This window comes from Tursiops truncatus, chromosome 11 (genome assembly GCF_011762595.2).
Source record: "Tursiops truncatus isolate mTurTru1 chromosome 11, mTurTru1.mat.Y, whole genome shotgun sequence".
NCBI classification, from domain to species: Eukaryota; Metazoa; Chordata; class Mammalia; order Artiodactyla; family Delphinidae; genus Tursiops; species Tursiops truncatus.
The window spans coordinates 51,456,340-51,477,621 of record NC_047044.1 but is presented as its reverse complement, the minus strand read 5'-3'; the positions used below and the strand labels follow the sequence as shown (position 1 = coordinate 51,477,621).

Genomic DNA, 21,282 nt, shown 5'->3' with positions numbered 1-21,282 from the left:
TGATTTTGGAGTTTGATTAATTTAGAAATGTTGACTGTCAATGACCTACTGTTTTTCCTGGCCTCTTTCACCATTCATTTCAGCTAACTTTGAGTTTCTTTATAGGTCCTGATAGTGATACCCGAGATGTGAATTGTGCTGAAGACTAGTAGTTATCACATCTCTTACTGGAGATAGAGAGAAAGAGCTGGGAAGTCAACTAAGAAAAGAGATCCAATTTCAGCGTTTCCCTTTGTTTAAGTCCTGCTTGTTGCAAAGTTTGACATCTGAAGGAAAGACTTCAGGACTGTATTCAATGCTGGAGACAACAGAAAAAAAAACCAAACCTCAAAAAACAAAACAACAATAAAATAACAAATAATTCCATTCCTTCTACTGCATACATTTTAAAGTTAAATGGATACAGTAGTAGTTAACACACTTACAAAACCATAAAATACTATTTCTAGTATAATTTTAAATTCTGGATACATAAAGGAAAAGTTATAAAACTTCTGCTTCCCTTATAGTAACTCCAGTTTCTAAAAGGGTCCTATTGGTCTCACTCTACGTTTACATGTATTTTGGTGGTGATGCCAAGGGACACCAGGTTTCTACAGGCTCTATTATGAAAGTGCCTTGAAAAGTAAAAAGTGTGTTGAACAAAAAGTACCACCATTGTTCACTAGGTGCTCTGCTGTTCCTTTAAAAAATATGGCAAGCATTTAATAGCATTAGGAGATAGACAAATATATACGCATCTGTACTAAAACCAAACACTTTAAGCTTTAAAGAAAGTTTACTTTATTCTTTGTAGATTGGCAGTTATTCAGCCTCTCTGTGCTCCAGCCCCCTCATCTGAAAAGTGAGGAAAAAATAGTACTTACCTTTGTAACTATATGGTGACATATGTGAGCTAGACATATTGTGGTGATCATTTTGCAATGTATACAAACATCGAATCATTATGTTGTACTCCTGAGACTAATATAATGTTATAGGTCAATTATGCCTCAATAAAAAAATAGTGCTTACTGCTTTATAGGGTTAAAGTGAGAATTAAATGAGATAATTCATGCAAAGAACTCAGAACAGTGCCTGGCACACAAAAAGTGCTCAAAAACATTGACAATTATTACTAAATTCACAAAAATATCTACAGTGGAGGGGCACCCAGTTCTTCCATTGAGGTGCAGGGTAAAGATACATCGCTTAGGAGATCAGGTGAACTTGATTTTACTGATAGAATCAGCTGCATCAATTTATTAGTTTTGCCTTCTCATGACACGTATTAAATCCTCATTCTCTGTTAGGTCTTGCGTCAGGGCATTAGTTGATTTTAATCCAGTACTTGATCTTTCACCGAAGGAAAAAAGTTCACAGCGTTATTAAATCTCAAGTATATGCCAGGTCTTCAGAAAAGTTATTGTCAGAAACTAAACTAAGAAAGCCTTTAAAGGCGCCCAGATCAGGTGGGAAGGTGAGAAGGGCTGGGCATTGTGCCCGGAGTAGGTGAAGGAGGGAGCTCCCGGCCTCGGCCTATTGATGGGCGCTTAGAACCGGCACTATTTCGAGCCGGTGGCTGAATAGGATGCTACAGCTGCCCTCTTTTTGAGTTAATCACGTTCATAAACGTGAAGGTGTCAGCAGCCAGAGCGCCCTTCCCCCTCCGGGCTAAAGGCTTCATCCTGATTCGTTCTGGCCACATCCTGCTACTGGACGCTCTTCAGAGATCGCTCCCGGGCGTAGGCTGGGCTCACCTGCTGCAGGTGTCCCCAGTTATCAAGCGGCGTGGCCGCCGCCCTATCCTCCCGGCCCGGAGCCGAAGGGCGGCGCCGCGCGTACAGACCCGGGGGGAGGTCGGGCGCTTGGGGTATCCGGAGGCCGCTGGCGCTGCGCCCGGCCCAGGACACCCCCGGTGGGGCCGAGGCCGCGCCTCCTCCCGGAACTGGCCGGCGCGGCGTGGCGCCGCGGGAGGAACGGCGGGAGGAGCGGCGGGAGCCATGGAGGTCCTGCCCGCCGGCGGGGGCCGGACGGGGCTCTCGCAGCCTGAGGTGAGGCTGGAGGACGCGGGCCCCAGAGCGCCCCTGGTTGTAAACCTGCCAGGGGCGCCCCCGGCGGAGCGAGCGCGGGGCTCCCGGGACTCCTGGGAAGGCGAGGAGGACCCGGAGCCCGGCGAGCCTCGGGGCAGCTGCACGGCGTCCCTGGTGAGCGGGTTGCTCACCGAGCTGTACAGCTGCACGGAGGAGGAGGCGGCGGCCGGCGGGGGCCGCGGGCCCTGGGGCCGCCAGCGGCGCCGAGACAGCCTCGACAGCTCCACGGAGGCCTCGGGCTCCGACGTGTTCGTGGGCGGCCGCGGCGGCGCCGGCGACTCCCGTGTGCTACAGGAGCTGCAGGAGCGGCCGAGCCAGCGGCACCAGATGCAGTACCTGTGGCAGAAAGGTGAGGACCGGGGGAGGGGGTTCCCGGGAGCTTCCCGGAGCCGCGCCCCCGCTGGGACAGTCCGCGCTCTCCGGCTCACCAGCGCGCACCTGTGCTGATGGGCCGTGCGCCCAGATGTTAAGTTTGGGACGTCTCTTTTGACCTGGCACGGCTGGCCACAGTGTCACGGATTCATGACCAAGTTCTTATTGTACCCCCATCCCTTCTCGAGTTGTCGAGTGAAGCATCAGTTATCGGAATGGTACCAACGGGCCTCCCCCCTCCCCCCGTCCCCCATCCTCCTTGTGTTTGTGGAGGCCCAAGGGGAGAGGCAGTCCAGGTTCTAATTTCACCAGAACAGCTGTTAAGACAGGTTTGGAGTTTCCGATTTGTCTATCTGAAGTTATCTAGAGGGCCCTGGGAGAGAATAGAGGCGACTCTTGGGGCTGGTTTAAAAAAAAACAAAATCCACTTTTTAAAAATTTTATTTTACATCCACCTTCCTTGGCCACACCACTGAGAGAGTGTTTAACTAGTGAGGCAGAATAATTCAGTAATGCAGTTTCTAAGCAGAACGTGTGAAATCCATTTCTCAGAACGTCTGGTTTCAAGAAGCTCACTGGGTGGATTTTTTTTCCCCCTTGGGTGGAGGATTAGTGGAGGGCCCTAGGGCGTTGTCATTATCACAGCATTTAACTACCAGTACCTTCAGTTGGAGAGGTCGATCCCAAAAGGGCCTTGGCTTTGGGGGGAGAGGCTAATTTGGTTTCTTTTGTTATCAGACTCTGATGCTCTGTCCTAATTGAGATTTTTTTTTCCCTCAACTGTTCATAATAGATTTCCTTTCAGGCACTGACACAGTTATTACAATTGTCTTTTGGTATAGATATATCAAGACCTCAATTTACAAAATGAAGTCAGGTGTGGAAAAACATGCTAAGCCACCATAACGTTTCTTGAGTTAATGTCCTTGTGGTAAATTACCAGGAAAGGGAGGAACAAGAATACTATGGATGGGTCTCTTGTCTCCTATTTGTAAAGTCAGCCCAGCTGGTGCGGGGATGGGGTGGGGGTGGAACCTAACTAGAAAAGGAATAAATTTCCCTGCTTTCTGAAATCTGTGTAAACAGCTTTCAGCTTCCTCTTTTGGCTTCCTGGTGAGGATTTTTTTCCCAGCTGATTGTTACAAATGGCTTCCACCCATCCAACCCCCGCCTGGGACTTTAGCTGGAGTTGTGCTCTTTAATTTTATACAATTATTTGGCTCTTCTCAGGGTGTTTATGCCAAGAGTTCTGCAGGGCAATAGTTCTTTCAGAATCAATTTTGAAGACTTATGATTTGGCTTTCTGTTTTTTACAAGGTTACTTACTTTTCATTACGGAGAGAATTTTGTGGATTAGTGATTTCCTTTTGGAAGAGGAAATTTGGCAAGCTAAAGTTTAGGGAAGACGTCACAGTACAGCTTTGGAAATACAGATTTCAAATAAGTGACCACTCTACTAATCATTCATAAGACCTGTAAGAGTCAGTTTTGCCCAAGTCTCGGTCTTTCTGCATGGTTAGCTATCTGCTGATCTCTTCCTTCCTTGTAGTCGACCCTATTAGAATGTACATGATGCCATATTATGATAGTCCTACACACGCAAACACACACATATATCCCTTTTCCTTCATCGATAAACATCATTAGAGTACTAAGAATAAGGAATCAGGTAATGGAAACAGCCGTCTACTTAAATAATTTTACAGCTTATTAGGTTATTTGATTGTTTTCAGGGTCAAAAAAATATCCCTCCTAACATAATATGTAGTTAAGACTATAATGTAGATAACCTGTGTATTAATTTGCTCTTCCCTCTGATACGGATTTTGTTGTAGGACCTATTTAGATATTCAGCATGCGTGGGTTGTTTATTTATGTGAGGCACCAAAATGGTTTCTCAGGAAATCTAGGCACTCTTTTCACTGTTGTCATTAAGGGCGTGAACTTTGGAGTTAGCTTGAGTTAATATCCTGCCACTGTTCCTTACTAATTGTGTGACCTTGGGCAAGCTCTTTAACCTCTCTGAGTCTCATTTTCCTCACCTACAAATAGGGATAATAATACTACTACTTCATAGTCAGGCAGAGAAAAAAAAATATTATGTCACTTATGTGTGGAATCTAAAAAAATAATACAAATAAATTTATTTACAAAACAGTAACAGACACACACAGAAAACAAACTGATGGTTACCAAAGGGGAAAGGGGGTGGGGAGGGATAAATTAAGAGTATGGGATTAACAGATAGGCACTACTATATATAAAATAGATAAACAGCAAGGATTTACTCTATAGCACAGGGAACTATATTCAGTATCTTGTAATAACCTATAATGGAAAAGAATCTAAAAATATGTATAACTGAACCACTTTGCTGTATACCTGAAACTAATACAATATTGTATTACAATACAATACAATATTACAATTACAATACAATATTGTAAATCAGCTATACTTCAGTAAAAGAAAATGCTACTACTTCATAGGGCTGTAGTGAGAATTATGTAAGTTAATGGGTGTGAAGTGCTCAATAAATGTTAGATATTGTTTTTATTATTATATACACTGGAATTCCTTAAAGAGGAAATTGTTCAGTTTGTCAGTTGATGATCTCATTTTTCCTCATTTATTGAACACTGTGTTAGGAGCTATGGCTGATGCTGTGGGACATAATAAAGATAAAGCAGACCTTATTTCTGTCTTCCAGATATTTATATACCAGCACATGTTGCTGTAAAAGACATTTTCAAGTTCAACTCTGAAGATTTTTCCTACATTGGACAGTACATATCATTCAGAAAATCATAGAGCTCTAGGTATCTGAAGAGTCACTGAAAATGACTCTTTTGTGGAAGGAAACTGTAATTTGAATATAAGATGATGATATCCCTGTCCCTTTTGTTTCTGTTAATAGAGGGAAAAACTTTAAACATTCGAATTTGCTCTATTTGAACGAATCTGGGATTGAAGGGTCTCTGGTGTCTTCTTGTTGCTGGATTCCACGTTTAATCATCCTCAGAACCCAACTGTTTTCAATTAACCTAAGTGTGTTCTTACTTCTCATTATATCTCACCACATTTGAACTCAAGGTGAGAGAAATAGCTGGCTGTTTTTTTCTTCCTAACAGTAATTACTTATTCTTACTTTAGTGCTCTTTATATTAATGTTTATAAAGGCTATTCACATCTGTTTTTCAGAATAATCTTGTAGAATTTGAGACTTGGAGCACTGCCTTGCCTGAGATCACACAGATAAGTGGATTGATCCAAAGGCAATTCTTTTTAACTCAAGGTCAAATGCATTTTCCATAATGAGGTCAATCCAGTATGAGGGCTGTTAAAGCAACCCTCACCCACTTCTCTGACACAGACCCCGACAGTTCACTTCCTGTGATCTCTGGAATGTTTTTCTTACTTTTGCACACTTCTTTTGTTCTCTTCTGATCCTCTCTAGTTTCTCCAAATCCCTTTCAAAATGAGTAGATCCAAACCCCACACAGGACCCCTAATGAGGGCCTAGGCTGTGCCACGCCAAGTGGAAGGCTTTGCCTGCCTGACAGGTCACAGTATGGTGACTAATGAAGTGCGACATTAGTCATACTAATATGCAGTATGACAAACGAAACTCCCCAATTGTAATGATTATTCATATAGATGTTGTGGTCACTTCTGATTCCCAAGTCTTTTTTCATTTGTAGAAAAACTGCTGTTGAGAATATTAGTTTTATAGATGCGAACTGTCTTTTACTTATCTGTTTGAAGGACATATTTTCTACCATATTTGAAAATGAAATGTTGTACTCAATGTCAAGCTATGGGAAGGCTGTATATTTAAAACAAAACCATTATCACTACATTTATCTATATTAGAAAATGTGGTAATATTACTTTGATCATTTACAAAAGTGAGTGCTTTTAAAAAACATTTGTTATCAGCTGTTAGATTTATCATTGATTTAACAGACTAAAGATTCTTTTTCTGTAAGCTTACCGTCTGAGCACTTTAATGATAGAAAAAAATACATGCCGGGCTTCCCTGGTGGCGCAGTGGTTGAGGGTCTGCCTGCCGATGCAGGGGACACGGGTTCGTTCCCCGGTCTGGTAAGATCCCACATGCCGCGGAGCGGCTGGGCCTGTGAGCCATGGCCGCTGAGCCTGCGCATCCGGAGCCTGTGTTCCGCGAAGGGAGAGGCCACAACAGTGAGAGGCCCACGTACCGGAAAAAAAAAAAAAAAAAATGCCAATTTTAAGGCAATGAAACAAATTTGAAACCAGAGCTGGATATCGTAAGAGTCTTTGCTTACATGTTACAAGTAGCCTCAAGAATAAAATTATCTTACAGTCTTTGCATGGACAGGGCAAGAAATATTAACAGATGAGTGACTTATTTCATCAGAATCTTTCAGCTGAATGTTTACATGTAATCCTGGCTGAGAATCCAGGATTACTTGGTTTAAATGGATGTTCCAGAGATTTTTCTCATGATTGGTATCACATTGGAATTTGTATTCCTCTCAGGGTATTTATTGTTCTATTTTCCTTTTTCTTTACTGATAGACACAAATGAACTGAAGATGATCCTTCGAGAGCTAAAGTACAGGATTGGCATTCAGTCGGCGAAATTACTTCGGCAGCTGAAGCAGAAAGATAGGCTTGTGCACAAAGTACAGAGGAACTGCGATGTTGTGACGGCGTGCTTGCAGGCTGTGTCTCAGAAGAGAAGTAAGTGCTGGATTGGGGTAAGCCCTTTTGCCACGTGGGACCGGAATGTTAGTGAAGCCACATCAGTAGTCATTATGCTTTTGAATATATGTATTGAGAAGTTTTAAATGGAAGTCTATACCTTCAGAACTAAGAACGATGAGACAGCTTCCTGTATTTTTCAGTTAAAATGTATATTACATGTCTGATGTTACAATGTAGTTAGTTTTATTATTATAGATTTGAGGTAGCACTTCACTTTGACAATGGTTATTTTTGCCTGATGCTACATAATGACTAAAATCTTTACTTTTAAAACAGCAGCAAAGAGACACAACCTAAAAGGCATGTCTCTACCTTCTTATGCTGTGTTGCTCTAATAAGTGAATTAAACAATTGATTTAAAAGAAGGAGACTCTTGGAACAGGATCTTACAACTTGCTCTGAAATCCGAAAAGGACAACATAGTTTAACAAATTAAACCTGTCTCGTGGGTAATCCATTCATAAGTAAGAGATGCATGGTTTATTAACTGAGTTAAAAACAAAATATTAACTTACTAATCCATGTTAGATACTGGATATAAAAGCTTGTGAATTGATTTTTTAATTCTCCATGCAAGAATTTTATGTTTTATTCTGCTAATGTTTCCCTATTTTTGTTTTTTATTTTTTATTAACATGCAGCGTGGCAGAACAGGTATGGTAAACAGAGGCACGATAATGTGTTTTGACAGAATGCCCGTGGCAGCTTTTTAGGTGCATGTGAAAGTTGCCTTTTCTTTTTCCTTTACCCTGTCACATTTTGTATGTAAAGTGACACTTACTAGAGTGTTTTTTTTTTAATTCCAAATGAAGATGTGTCTGTTTTCATAAAACAATTTTTAGGGCTTGATTAGCTTCAGATAATAAAATTAATGACTTAAATTCCATTCTTACGTTTGTTATTAAAAGAAAATACTGTTTGCTTCCTCTCCTTTTATTATATCACTGTTATCCCCAAATTATTATTATGCTATTTACTGAGGAAGGTTTCAACCTAATGTGTATTAAACGGAATACTTCTTATTGTTATAATGATGTAATAGTCCATACAAGAAGCAGGAATATAATTGAGTAGACTGGTTTTGAATAGGGTTTTCTGCAGAGCCAGACACTTGTCTGAAATAGGTAGAGAAGGAGGGTAGAGATATATAGATATACATGTACATATATAGATATACATGTATAGCATATAGTACATGTATATCTATATATGTGTATGTATACAAAAAGTTGTCGTGTGTTATAAGTATTTGATATTTTTCCATGGATTCTGGTTGATTTCACTAGTGTCCAGTAAAAATGGTATTATTTTCCCTTTTTATTTTGAAATGTTTTGATTTTTCTCTTCTCAACTGTGTTTTCATCTTCCCATTATTATTGTTTGTATCAGAAGTTAAAAGCACAAAGTGGTAAATGCATGGATTTGGACGTGTGGGAAAGTATAAGGGGGGGCGTTGGAGCCAGTGTCAGGAGACAGAGAGGAATGTCAGGCTAGCACAGGATCACAGGCTGGTAAGTACCAGAGACTGATAATCGTTTAGAGTTTCACTTTGCTTGACTGATGAAAGGACTGGCTTTTATGTCTTTTTAGAAAAATGTGTCCACACACCCCCAATTTAATTTGTGGATTTGTGGGTGCAGCATTCCTATGTATTTTCGATTTTTGTCTCTTTAAGTCCAGAGTTTTGCATGTCAGAGAATATGGGGTTAATGGCTCCTTTCCTTGGATTTCAGTTCTCACCTGGGTAATAAGACTCTATTAAACGGAACAGAATTTTTTGTTGAATTAAGAAATAACAGTGTATTAGAATTATCATTCTCATCATGTGATAAAGTATTATGATGTAGACATTGTTAGAAATTTGACTAAGTGGTTATTTATCCATTTGAGAACTCTAGAGGTTAGATTTAAAAAAAAATTAATTAACTAATTAATTTTTGGCTGCATTGGGTCTTCGTTGTTGCGCGCGGGCTTTCTGTAGTTGTGGCGAGCTGGGGCTACTCTTCGATGCGGTGCACTGGCTTCTCATTTTCGTGGCTTCTCTTGTTGCAGAGCACGGCCTCTAGGCACGTGGGCTTCAGCAGTTGTGGCACATGGGCTCAGTAGTTGTGGCTCACGGGCTCTAGCACGCAGGCTCAGTAGTTGTGGCACGGGCTTAGTTGCTCCACGACATGTGAGACCTTCCCGGACCAGGTCTCGAACCCGTGTCCCCTGCATTGGCAGGCGGATTCTTAACCACTGCACCACCAGAGAAGCCCCGGAGGTTAGAAGTTTAGTGACTAAATGCCTGATTCCAGTACTTACCCATTTGTCCTCTTTCCTCAAAGTCAACTAATAACAAATATGTTTAATTAGATTAGTCACTGAACTTTCAGTTTAGTAGTGACTGTCAGTGATGCATTGCAATACAGCATACGTGTTGAATTGTTTGCATTTAATGTGCAAAAGTCAGATAACCCCTATTTTCCCCTCCGTATGGATTCAGTGCTTATGATTCTTTCTATAAGTGACTTTTCCCCTTTTATAACACGCTGTAGAATTAAACACTTTTTTTTACATATACATGAAATATTTTTATTGTTGTTAGTTTTACAAAAACAGGGTCATATTATAGAATTAAACAATTTAAATCTTTTATTAAAATGGATTATTTCCTGTTGATACACCGAAGGGGATATATTAATTTTGAAATAAGAATCACAAGTGGATGATGAATCAGAAAGTGTGGATTATGAACCAAAATGACTAGATCATTTCTATTTCTAACACAGGTGATGTAACTGCTTAGACTTTTTGATTTTCTACACCAAGCCTTACGGTAGAATCCCTTTATTTTCAAACGGGTGAGAATAAGAGCAGGATCAATACTTGCCTTATAGCACAGCAGATTTTTCCCCTCGATTTTACCGTTTATCTAAGGGTAACCATAGTATAACCACTTCAATATTAATCTTAAAATGAATAATAAGAATAGTATCAGCAGCTACTCTTCACTAAGTATGTGCTTTATGCGAAAGTGTTGGTTTTATCTCTCATAGCAATTCCAAAAGTATATTGTCTTTAGGCACATTTTATTGGGAAATTGAGATTCAGAAAGTTTAGGTAATTTGCCTAGTGGTTGAGAAGGAATTTGAAGATAGGTATCTCAAAACTTCACTCTTTGGACCGTAAACATAAGAGGGGTCTGCTTTTTCTTAGCAATTAGATTGATACTTCTCTAATACTGGATTACTGTTGGAGCAATAAGAAATTTGTAACATACGAAGGATGTAATACAGAGTTTCATGTTTATTAGAATATACTGCTTTAGCACAGTTGGCATGTGAAGTAAATATCTTTTCTTGGCCATCTGGATTATGGAACGAATGTAGTGTGGTGTGCAGGAAAATCTACCCAAAGGCATTAAGATGATGGGAAGAATAAGGTGACTATTTGGCCGGGAGTTTGATTCTGATGATAAGATTTTTAAGTAGTTAGCTTATCCCGTGGTGTAACTATTTTTCCTGAAAACAGAAGGGAGGCCATCTTAATGATCAGCGTTGCCTAGTTCTACGGTTTTCTGCATTGGTATATTAAATGTTTGTTCTGCTGGTTGAGTTTGTGAAAGGTGTTATAGATCAAGTGATTGATCTAGATCATTCCAATCTAGTGGTGATTGGAAAACTGTGAAAAGAGAGAAGCATGAAAAAAACGTGAATGTAAATGGACGTATTATCTTTATTTTAGCCTGGTCTCTAAGTACAGGAATTTTAGGCAGCTTATAGACTTATTTTGTTAATGTGTCCACCCTGGCATCCTGATAATGTAATTAAATCTTGCTATCATAAATGCCTGGTAGAGACTGATACTTTTGTCAAACAGTGAGTGGCCTTTGTTCTTCTTTTTCTATGGGTCTCTTCTCTACAGTAGTACCTTGTCCTCTGCGGCAGAAGAAGGAATTTGTGTGACGCTGAGTTTGGTATCACTGACATTCAACATTTTCCACTAAGAAACAATTCTCATTGTTTTTTAAAAAATTATAAAAAGTAATGCACCTAACCAGCTATCTACTCCTAGGTATTTACCCAAGAGAATTGGAGATGTATATCCCCACAAAAATTGGTACATGAATGTTCATAGCAGTTTTTTTTTATAATAGCCAAAAAATGGTAACAACCTGAATGTCAATGGATGAATGGATAGACAAATGTGATACATCCATATGATGGAATATTATTCAGCCATAAACAGGAATGAAGTTACTAATTCATGTTACAACATGGATGACCCTTGAAAACATGATGCTAAGTGAAAGAAGCAGGCACAAAAGTCCACATACTGTATGATTCTATTTGAAATGTTCAGAATAGACACATCCATAGAAATAGAAAGTAAATTAGTCATTGCCAGGGCTTGCGGGTAGGGAGAATAGGAAATGACTGCTAATGGCATGGGTTTCTTGCTGGGGTGATGAAAATGTTGTGCTGTCAGATAGTGGTGTTGGTTGCACAATTCTGTGAATATACTAAAAGTCACTAAATTGTACAGTTTAAAAGGGTGAATTTTATGGTATGTGAATAATATCTCAATAAAAAGTGTTAAAATATAATAATAAAGAAACCTTGGAAAATACAGAAGTGTAAAAAGAAGAGGAAAAACCATTTTCTAAAGACAGTCTCTTAATGTTTTTGAATTTTTATGCAAGTGGTTTTTTAATATGAAGTTTTTCCAAAGTCGGTGTACTGTATAATATTTCTGTATCCTGCCTTTTTCATGTAACATATTATAAGCTGGTGCCATTGGCATAAATTATCATAAACATAATTTTGAATGATTAATGCACTACTTTTCAGTCTACCATTTTATTTTGTCACCACATTGTAATAGTGACGAATCTCCTTTCAGTTGTGAGTACAGAAACACAACTCAAACTGATTTAAGCAATAAAGGAAGTTGATGGGCTTACATAATTAAAAGTCCAAGGATGTGCCTTCAGGTGTAGCTAAATCAGGTAAATACAGGTGCTCAGAGAATATCTTTAAGACATATGACTTCATCTCTTAGCTGTGCTTTCCTCTGTATTGGACAACACCAAAATGGCCAACAGCAGCTCCGAATCAGCAAACGTACCAGAAAGAACATCTTTTTCCGTAGCTCCAGAAAGTCCCATAATTTACTTTCCTTGACCTAGTTGGGTCACGTGCTTACTAAGACTCAATCCTTTTTTAAATGTATGTAAGAAGGGGTTAAGGTGATAAGTGCCATGGGGAAAAAAAAACCAACAGGAAAAGGCAGATTTGGAGTGGCCAACAATTGGTGTTTGTGTTGTCCTTTAAATTTTAACTCTTCTAGTGAGTGCTTTAGTGGCTGCGTGATTTTCATTTTCATTTTGCTGATTACTAACGTGGTTCAGCACCTCTTCATGTGTTTACTGACTAATTGTCTCCTAAGAAAAGGATTAGTCTCCTTTTTCTTACAGATTTGTAGGAATTCTTTATGTATTCTGAATATGAGTCTTTGTCAGATACATGTGATGCAAATACCTTCTCCCACTTTTTTGGCTTGCATTTTCACTCTCTTAAGAGTGTCATCTAGAGGGCATCTATGAACATTCCATTGGGAGTCATCCTTTCCTATCAGGCATCTCACCTGCGGCTTTGTGTATTTGGTCAGACTTCTGGCATGTTTCGTTTCCTGTTGTTTAGTAAAGGTGCTGTTCCTGGGATGTACTAAACCAGGTGATTTTTCTTTTTTTTGATTTTTTCCTTTTGATTTAATATACTGAGAAAGAATTGGGGCTGTTAAGATCAATTTTAGGAGTGGTGTGTGTATTAAATAGTTATTCATTCTGGAACACAAGGACAGGATTGTAATAAAAGGAGATGGAACAGTTTTAAAAAAAAAGAGTGTCATTTGATGAACAAGAATTCTTAGTTTTTATTTAGTCCAATTTACTAGTCGTTTAGCTTCTTGCAGGGCCAGCTTCACGGGCATGTGATCTGTGCAGTCACTTGGGGCCCATGCTCATCAGGGCCCTACAATTGGTTTAATGCTCTGCTGTTGCTTTTCTTAGTGATTTTTGAACAAGGGGTCCCACAGGTTAGGTAACCAGTCCTGCCTTTATAGCTGGTGCTTTCTGTTCTCCCATTATATTTTCAGGAAGCTTTATTGTTTTGTTTTCAGATCAAAAGCCACCTAAAATTGATTCATTTTGTTCACATGAAATGAGAAAGGAGTCAAATTTCATTTTTGTCCATGTGGACATCTAATTGACTCAGCACGGTTTATCAGAGACCATCCTTTTACCACTGCTCTGTGGTGCGATTTTTATATAAATTTCTATATGTGTGTGGGTCTATTTGGGGTCTCTTATCCTATTTTATTGTTTTATTTGTCTATCCTTGAGCCAATGCAACACTGTCTTAATTACTGCACTGTTTTGGTTTTTTTTTTTTTTTTTTTTTTTTTTGCGGTACGCGGGCCTCTCACTGTTGTGGCCTCTCCCGTGGCGGAGCACAGGCTCCGGAAGCGCAGGCTCAGCGGCCATGGCTAACGGGCCTAGCCACTCCGCGGCATGTGGGATCTTCCCGGACCAGGGCACGAACCCATGTCCCCTGCATTGGCAGGCGGACTCTCAACCACTGCGCCACCAGGGAAGCCCTAATTACTGCACTTTATAATAACTCTTACTCTCTGATAGTGTAGGTTCTTACATCTTGTTCTTCTTTAGGACTGTTTTGCTTATTATTGGCTTTTAGGGGAGAATTGACATCTTTACAATGTTGGGTCCTCCAATCCATAACTATGGTATTTAAAATTATTATTCAAATTTATTTGAATAATATTTTACAGTTTTCTATGCAGAGGTCTTACATATCTTTTACTATATTTATTCTTAGGTAATTGAGTTTTCTTGATGCTATTTTAAATTGGTACCTTTTAAGAAATTCATTTTCTATTTGTTTCTAGTACATAGAAGTATGATTGTTATCTGCATATTGGTACTATATCCAGTAATTTTACTTTTTCTTTTCTTGATTCTAATTATCTGTAAAATCATTTGTTTCTTCTAAGTATATAATCTTTATCATCTGTGAATACTGTCAGTTTTATGGATTTCTTTACCATCCTTTCGTTTATTTTTCTCGTCTTATGTACTGGCTAGGACCTCCGGTTTAATCTTGAATAGAAGTAGTGAAAATAAGATGAGAATTTTTGTCTTGTGTACAACCTCAGAAGGAAAGTTTTCTTTTTATCATTTCACCATTAAATACAATGTTTGCTGAAAGTTTTCTGTAGAAATCCTTTATCAAATTAAGAAAATTCTCTTGTCCAATTTGCTAAGATGCTGAATTTTATCACATACTTTATTGCTGTATTGAGATAATATGTTGAATTTTATATTTTTGTTGAATTTTAAAACAACTTTGTATTCTTGAAAAAAATCCTACCTAGGTCATTATATATATATATATACACACACACACATATAATATACACACGAATATATACGCATATATACACACACACAATATGTATATGTACATACATATATACATTGCTAGATTTGATTTGCTAATATTTTGTTTATGATTTTTTATGGCTTGTTCATGAGTGAGATTAACTTATAATTTCCCTTTCTTGTAATGCTCTTGTCAAGTTTTGGGAGTCTCATAAAAGAAGTTACAGAGTACCCTCTTTTTCCATTCTTTGGAAGAGATTGTATAAGACTGGAATTATTTCTTTCATAAAAGTTTGGTAGAATTCACTGGTAAAATATTTGGGCCTGAAGTTTCCTTCATAGGAAGGTTTTAAATTATGACAACTTAAAAAATTATAGGATTATTTGTATTTTCTGTTTCTTTTTATATCAGCTTTGGTAAATTACATACAATTTGCCCATTTCACGTAAACTTTCACATTTATAGGCATAAAAATTTTAAGAATATTTTTTTGGTTCCTTTAGTGTTCCACAATATTAAAACAATATCACTGATTTAAATAGAAATTCACTTACTATTTAAGATATCTATTATAGAATGCATCACCATAAAGAAGAGTATTCTAATACATGTATGTATATTAAAAATAAGCAGAATCTATGTATGATATCTACCTATGAAGATTGAGTAATAAATATTACTGGCACATTAGAAGCCCTTGTGTGTTCCTCCCTGGCTGAAATCTCCTTTCTCCCCTGCGTTTGTGTTAATTATTCCCTCGCTTCTCTTTATAGTTTTTCTGCCTCTTGTACATATCCCTAAACAACATATAGTTTTGAAAAGCTGAGTAGCAAGCCCATGCCTAGTTGTGTAGGGAAAGGGTAATGTTGCTGCCTCTGTTAGAGAAAAGCTCTCAAAAGGTAAGCCAAACCGTTTCTGGGTCACAGTCTGATGTTGGGTTCCTCAGAGAATTCACAGGAGCCCCTTCTGGGGGAGTCAGAGGGCAGGTCCTGTGGCATCTGCCAGGGCTGTGTTTTGGACTAGTTGATGAATGATCAGCTAAGCTGGAGGAGTGGACTGCTGCTTATTTTTGATTTGAAGCTCGCCAACATGGCCTTGCTCTTTCTCTCAGAAGTAGGTCCAAGCAGAACACTTTTGTGGGCATGGAGGGGAGTGGAGAACAGGCACTTTATCAGCACACTGTGAGATAAACAAGCACAGATGAGAATCTGGACCAGCTCACCTGGGCATTCTCACTTCGAGTTAGAAAAAGGGTCCAGTAGCAGGAAGCATCTTGTGTTGACTGCAGTCAACACAACTGTTGCCGGTTGTGCCCTGTCTGATGGACACCCGTGATCTTGGGATCTCTCTTCACTCTCAGCCTGGAGGCTCTCTTTTTCTCCTGTGTTGGATCTGTTACTTCCTGTGTCCTGTGTTTTCTTTCTTTCTTTTTTTGAAAATATCATTGCCCATATCTCCTTGAGGAAGGGCGCCTGTGAGGTAAATTTTTGGAAATTGTGCAGGAATGAAAATATCTTTATTATATCCTTGCTTTAATTGGCATTTCTATACCTGTTTTATCGCCTTTATTGTTTTATTGCTTTCATTGTTGGTCTAGAGAAGTCTAGAGTCTTATTCCTTATCCTTTGTACTGGACTGTTTGTTTTTCCTCTTTGAAAGCTTGTGGGATCTTTCTTTGTTCTTGGTCTTCTGGAATTCACGATCATGTTGCTTGGCGTGGGTCTATTTTCACCCACTGTGCCTGGGTCTAGACGGGCTCTTTTGATCAGGCAACTATGTCTTTCAGCTCTGAAAAATTTATGTGAATTAATTCTTTGATGCTTTTCCTCTCTCCTTTTATTTTTTCATTTTTCCTCTTTCTGGGATTCTATTGTTTGGCTGTCAGAACGTCTGGACTAGTTCTGTAATAGTCTTGTCTTATTTTCTATATCTGTTGTTTATTTTCTTGTTTTTGCTTTACTTACTCAGAGATTATCGCAACTTTATTTCCCACTCCTGTTACTGAGACCTTTTTTTTAAGTTGTTAGTTGACTATTTCATGCATATATATGGTATTCTGTTCTTATTTCATAGATGCAATCTATTTCCTTGTTGCTCTAAGGATATTAATGATAGAGACTAAAACAGACAAACAGAAAATAACAATTTGGAGGAAATAGATTATCCAGGGAGGAAAGAAACCTTCAAAATGCTGTTATACTTCAAGTCTTTCCCCGGATATCCGGTGATCCTTGACTGTCTGCTCATAAGTGTGAGAATCTAAAAGAATGAGTTGAACTCTGAGCTCGCCCAGTAGAGCTTGTGGACTTTGAGCTTTACTGGAGTGTCGTCTGGATGGGCCCTTTCTTATAGGGCCCCCAGGTCAGTGTCTCCAGGTTTTTCTTGTGGAGCTGGTCAGAGTCCTCAGGGAAGAGTCCTCTGACTTCCTGCCCGGATGGTGAAGGTCTATGGAGCTAAGAGCTGGGTCTCTGCATTCAGTATTCAGTGTGCATATGGTCACTGGATTCCCTCTGTTTTAGGTAAGGTTCCCGCCCTCAGCTGGTTGTCCAGCAACTCTCTGTTTTACCCCTTTTCAGAAATGAAACCTTCAGTCTTTGGCAGGGATGGAAGAGGAGTAATTGTCCAGCCTCATGAAGTAGGGGAGAGGATATAGGGATCCAACTGCTTCTCAACAGCTGTCTCCCAATTCTCCTCATGAAGCCTGGCCGCCTGTCTCTGAGTCTTTTGTGGAATATGTGGTGTAATAGAGGTTGGATTTCCACTTTCCCGTGCGGTTTTGGGATTTGGCTTTCTAGGATCTGCTGAGTCAATTTCTACTTGTCCATATGTTTTTTCATCTTCAAAATTCTATTGCTGTTGTCTCTGATGCTTTTTTTTTTTTTTTACTTCTTGGTCCTTGTGGGTTATGATAAACAAAAATCTCTTAACTGTATTTTTTAGTGTGATTTTGGTGGGGACCAAAATTCGATGGAATTTTTTTTGAATCTTCCTTCTTAACCCAGATGTATGTATACCTTTTTCATAAGCTCATTTGTTTTGCTGGATGGAAAGTATTTTTTCAGCTTTATTGAGATAACATTGACATATAAACAAGTTAGCATTTAGATTAAGGTGGATGTGCCTTAACTTTGGAACTTGGTTGCAGAGTTGTGACTTTTGGTATAAATTTGTTAATATTGATAATCGATTTAGGTTTGTTTTGATATATAATTAGCAGCGTGGTCTGCCCTAAAGTAAGACTATGACTAGGTGAAAGAAATTGGATTCTTATTGCTTACAACATATTTTAGCAACAGTTTCCTCTCATTTCCTTTAAACTTTTAGTGTCTTGCAGCTGAGTTTTTTTTTATTTTGTCATAATTTACTTATCCTTACTGCAAATTTGTGAAATATTTGAAAGTACTGTATAGCTTTTGAACCTCTAACTTCCGAGAGATTCTTTTTTTTTAAAAATACATTTATTTATTTATTTTTGGCTGCATTGGGTCTTCGTTGCTGCGCGCCGGCTTTCTTTAGTTGCGGCGAGTGGGGCTACTCTTTGTTGCAGTGCGCGGGCTTCTCATTGTGGTGGCTTCTTTTGTTGCGGAGCATGGGTTCTAGGTACACAGGCTTCAGTACTTGTGGCACGTGGGCTCAGTAGCTGTGGCTTACGGGCTCTAGAGTGCAGGCTCAGTAGTTGTGGCACTTGGGGCTTAGTTGCTCCGCGGCATGTGGGATCTTCCTGGACCAGGGCTGGAACCTGTGTCCCCTGCATTGGTAGGTAGATTCTCAACCACTGCGCCACCAGGGAAGCCCCTGAGAGATTCCTGTGGCTTTGGAAAACAACAAAACAGTAGCTGTTCCTTGTGCACATTACAGAGAGAATTGGTTTTTAGAGAAAACCATCTGAATCTCAAAGTCATAGTAATTTAGAGCTAGAAGAGAACTTAAATCTAATTTCTGTTTACTCCCAACCTTAGGGCTGGGCAAAGTGAGGTGGAAGAGTTAAGAGTGTTGCCGAATATAATCTGCAAAACAAAAAACAAAAAACGAAAAACTGAATCACTATGATGTACACCTAAATCTAACCCAGTATTGTAAATCAGCTATACTTCAGTTAAAAACAAAACATTGCGGGAACTCACTCTACTGGTTGGTGACTCAGTCAGGGCTCCCCTGGTTGGTGGTGCCCTTGCTATCAGTTGTGACAAAAGAAAACTGTATATACAGCCAGCAGGGGGAGTTCTCTTTCTCTTTTAAGCTTTCCTAAGAGCTGTGTTAAATTTACATTCTCTGTATTGTCACAGCTTGAATCCTGGTTCTGCCACTTCCTCAAGGTGCAGTCTCATGTAAGTTCTTTGACATCCCTGTGCTTCATTTTTCTCATCAGTTAAAAAAGGGGGCTTCCCTGGTGGCGCAGTGGTTGAGAGTCCACCTGCCGATGCAGGGGACACGGGTTCGTGCCCCGGTCCGGGAAGATCCCACCTGCTGCGGAGCGGCTGGGCCCGTGAGCCATGACCGCTGAGCCTGCACGTCCGGAGCCTGTGCTCCGCAACGGGAGAGACCACAACAGTGAGAGGCCCGCGTACCCCCCCAAAAAAAAAAAAAAAAAAAAAGGGACATGATAATACCCATTTCATAGAGTGGTTATGAGAACTGAGTGAAATTATATAAAATGCTTATAGGGGGCTTCCCTGGTGGCGCAGTGGTTGAGAGTCCGCCTGCCGATGCAGGGGACACGGGTTCATGCCCTGGTCTGGGAAGATCCCACATGCCGCGGAGCTGGCCGCTGAGCCTGCGCGTCCGGAGCCTGTGCTCCGCAACAGGAGAGGCCACAACAGTGAGAGGCCCGCGTACCGCAAAAAATGCTTATAGAACAGTGTCTGGCCATATTACTTACTATTATTGCCATTATTTCTGCTGTGGGGAGGTTTAGAGGCTGCCCTTTCTACCAGCATTTGGATACTACCAGCATTTGAAGGCAATTGAGAAGGTTGGAGTTGGGGTTCCTCACATTTAAAAAAATTGATGGGATGGGATTGTTGGAGGAGGAGATATTAGATGATCATAATTAGGGATTTTAGACTTCTTTAGCTCTTTGGGAAAGGATGGCTTACTCTTGTCCAATAACATGCAAGGAGATTGCTCCTCTTTTATGTGATTCAGTTGAAAAGATGATAAGTAAACACATCATATCTGAAAGTAGGCAACTGCCTGTGTGTACAAGGACAGTAGGGTCCAAGGTGAGAATCACCCAAATCCTCCTTGAAGCACTTCAAAAAAGAACTAGAACGAGAAGAATGACAGGAATGTGCTACGTAGCTAAGGGTAGGTGGGTTGGGGAAATATTCCAGGCAGAGATAATGGCGCAGAGGCTGCGAGGACATCAGGTACTTAGGATACTTTTAGTAATCTAGTATTTCTGGATATAAAATTAGAGCTAGAGGGAACCTCAGAATTCATCTGGTGTAACTGCCTCTTGAACATAGAACACTAGTGTCTGGGAACTGCCTTCTTAACTAGATTGAAAGCTGTTTGAGGATATGGCTATTTGACAATAACTACTTGATACGTGAACATTTAGTACATAATACTAACCGATAATGAGAGTGCAGCCTTATCTCTACGTGAGGATGAAGTGAGTAGGGAAAATTAGATGATATCACTCTCGTTAGAAAGAAAGTTTGAAAATGTATATACCAGGCAGCAGGAAAATAGCAAAGACAGATAATTCAGCTGTGTTGTCTTCAGAGAATATGTCCTTAACGGCATTGTAAAATTGTACCTGCTCAGTTCTAATTATGGATCTGACGTATCTCCCTCCCCAGCCTGCAGGAGCTTTTTTTTCCTACCTGCTTCTTGGCATTTCTGTCATGATTTTACTTTCGAGGTCATTGAACAATAATGTAATATTTTTTTCTGGGGAGGGCGTGAACAAGTAGATGTTTATAATGGACTCTGTATAGAAATATATTTTAATATCTTATGTTGGAAGAGAATTGTTGCTAATGAACCCTCATCGTTGCCCATGCCTAGTCTTTTAGATGGAGCTCTTTTTCGGTCTCATCCAGTATTGCCTTCTCAACACCATTTGCAAAAAGGAATGTTCCAGGACATGGTTACTAAGGCAACATCAAAGTTTGCTCTTTGGCCCGCAATGTCTTCCATAAGCTTTCTGCTGTGTATGAAAGTTGCTGTAGCTGGGTGTCTTGGTTTTTTTGTGTGTCTAGTTCCTCCAGCTAAAGGTGGAGATCATCTCCTCACATCTTACTGCCACTACCCAGGATTGCCAGCAGAGGGCAGGCTTGCTCCTTTCCCTGATCTGGGACCTGCACTGCCTTCTTCCGGCCCAGTCTGTCGCCTCTGATATCCAGCAGTTTTCTGATTTGTCAGATCACACAGTTTCTAGAATCAGTTATAATATAATTAAAAACTAGTGGAAAAGGGACACAAACGTCATTCTTGTTTTCTCCATACATCTTGATTCTTTGGGGCAGATGTCTTTTAGCCCACGTTGGTGGCCCTCTCTGAGCTTTTTCTGCCCATATTCTCCCAGGATGACGCACGGAAGGTATAAGGGACTCAACCCTCAACGCTTGTAATGTGAGGAGGTTGTGGTCTTCATGTTGTTGTGGTCTCTCCCGTTGCGGAGCACAGGCTCCGGACGC

At 39.9% G+C, this 21,282-nt stretch overlaps 1 protein-coding gene across 2 annotated transcripts in view; it reads left to right on the top strand.

Moving 5' to 3' along the window:
• The first annotated feature begins 1,566 nt into the window (after positions 1-1,566).
• Positions 1,567-21,282, top strand: part of TBC1D30 (TBC1 domain family member 30) — an 83,970-nt gene continuing 64,254 nt past the window's right edge. Inside the window, exons 1-2 of one of the 2 annotated variants that reach the window (XM_019918772.3) lie at positions 1,567-2,421; positions 7,005-7,169. In XM_019918772.3, coding sequence (XP_019774331.1) covers positions 1,983-2,421; positions 7,005-7,169 — 604 coding nt within the window. In that variant the 5' untranslated portion in view covers positions 1,567-1,982. The remainder of the gene's footprint in view (positions 2,422-7,004; positions 7,170-21,282) is intronic. The other variant, XM_073788415.1, reaches the window with a different exon arrangement.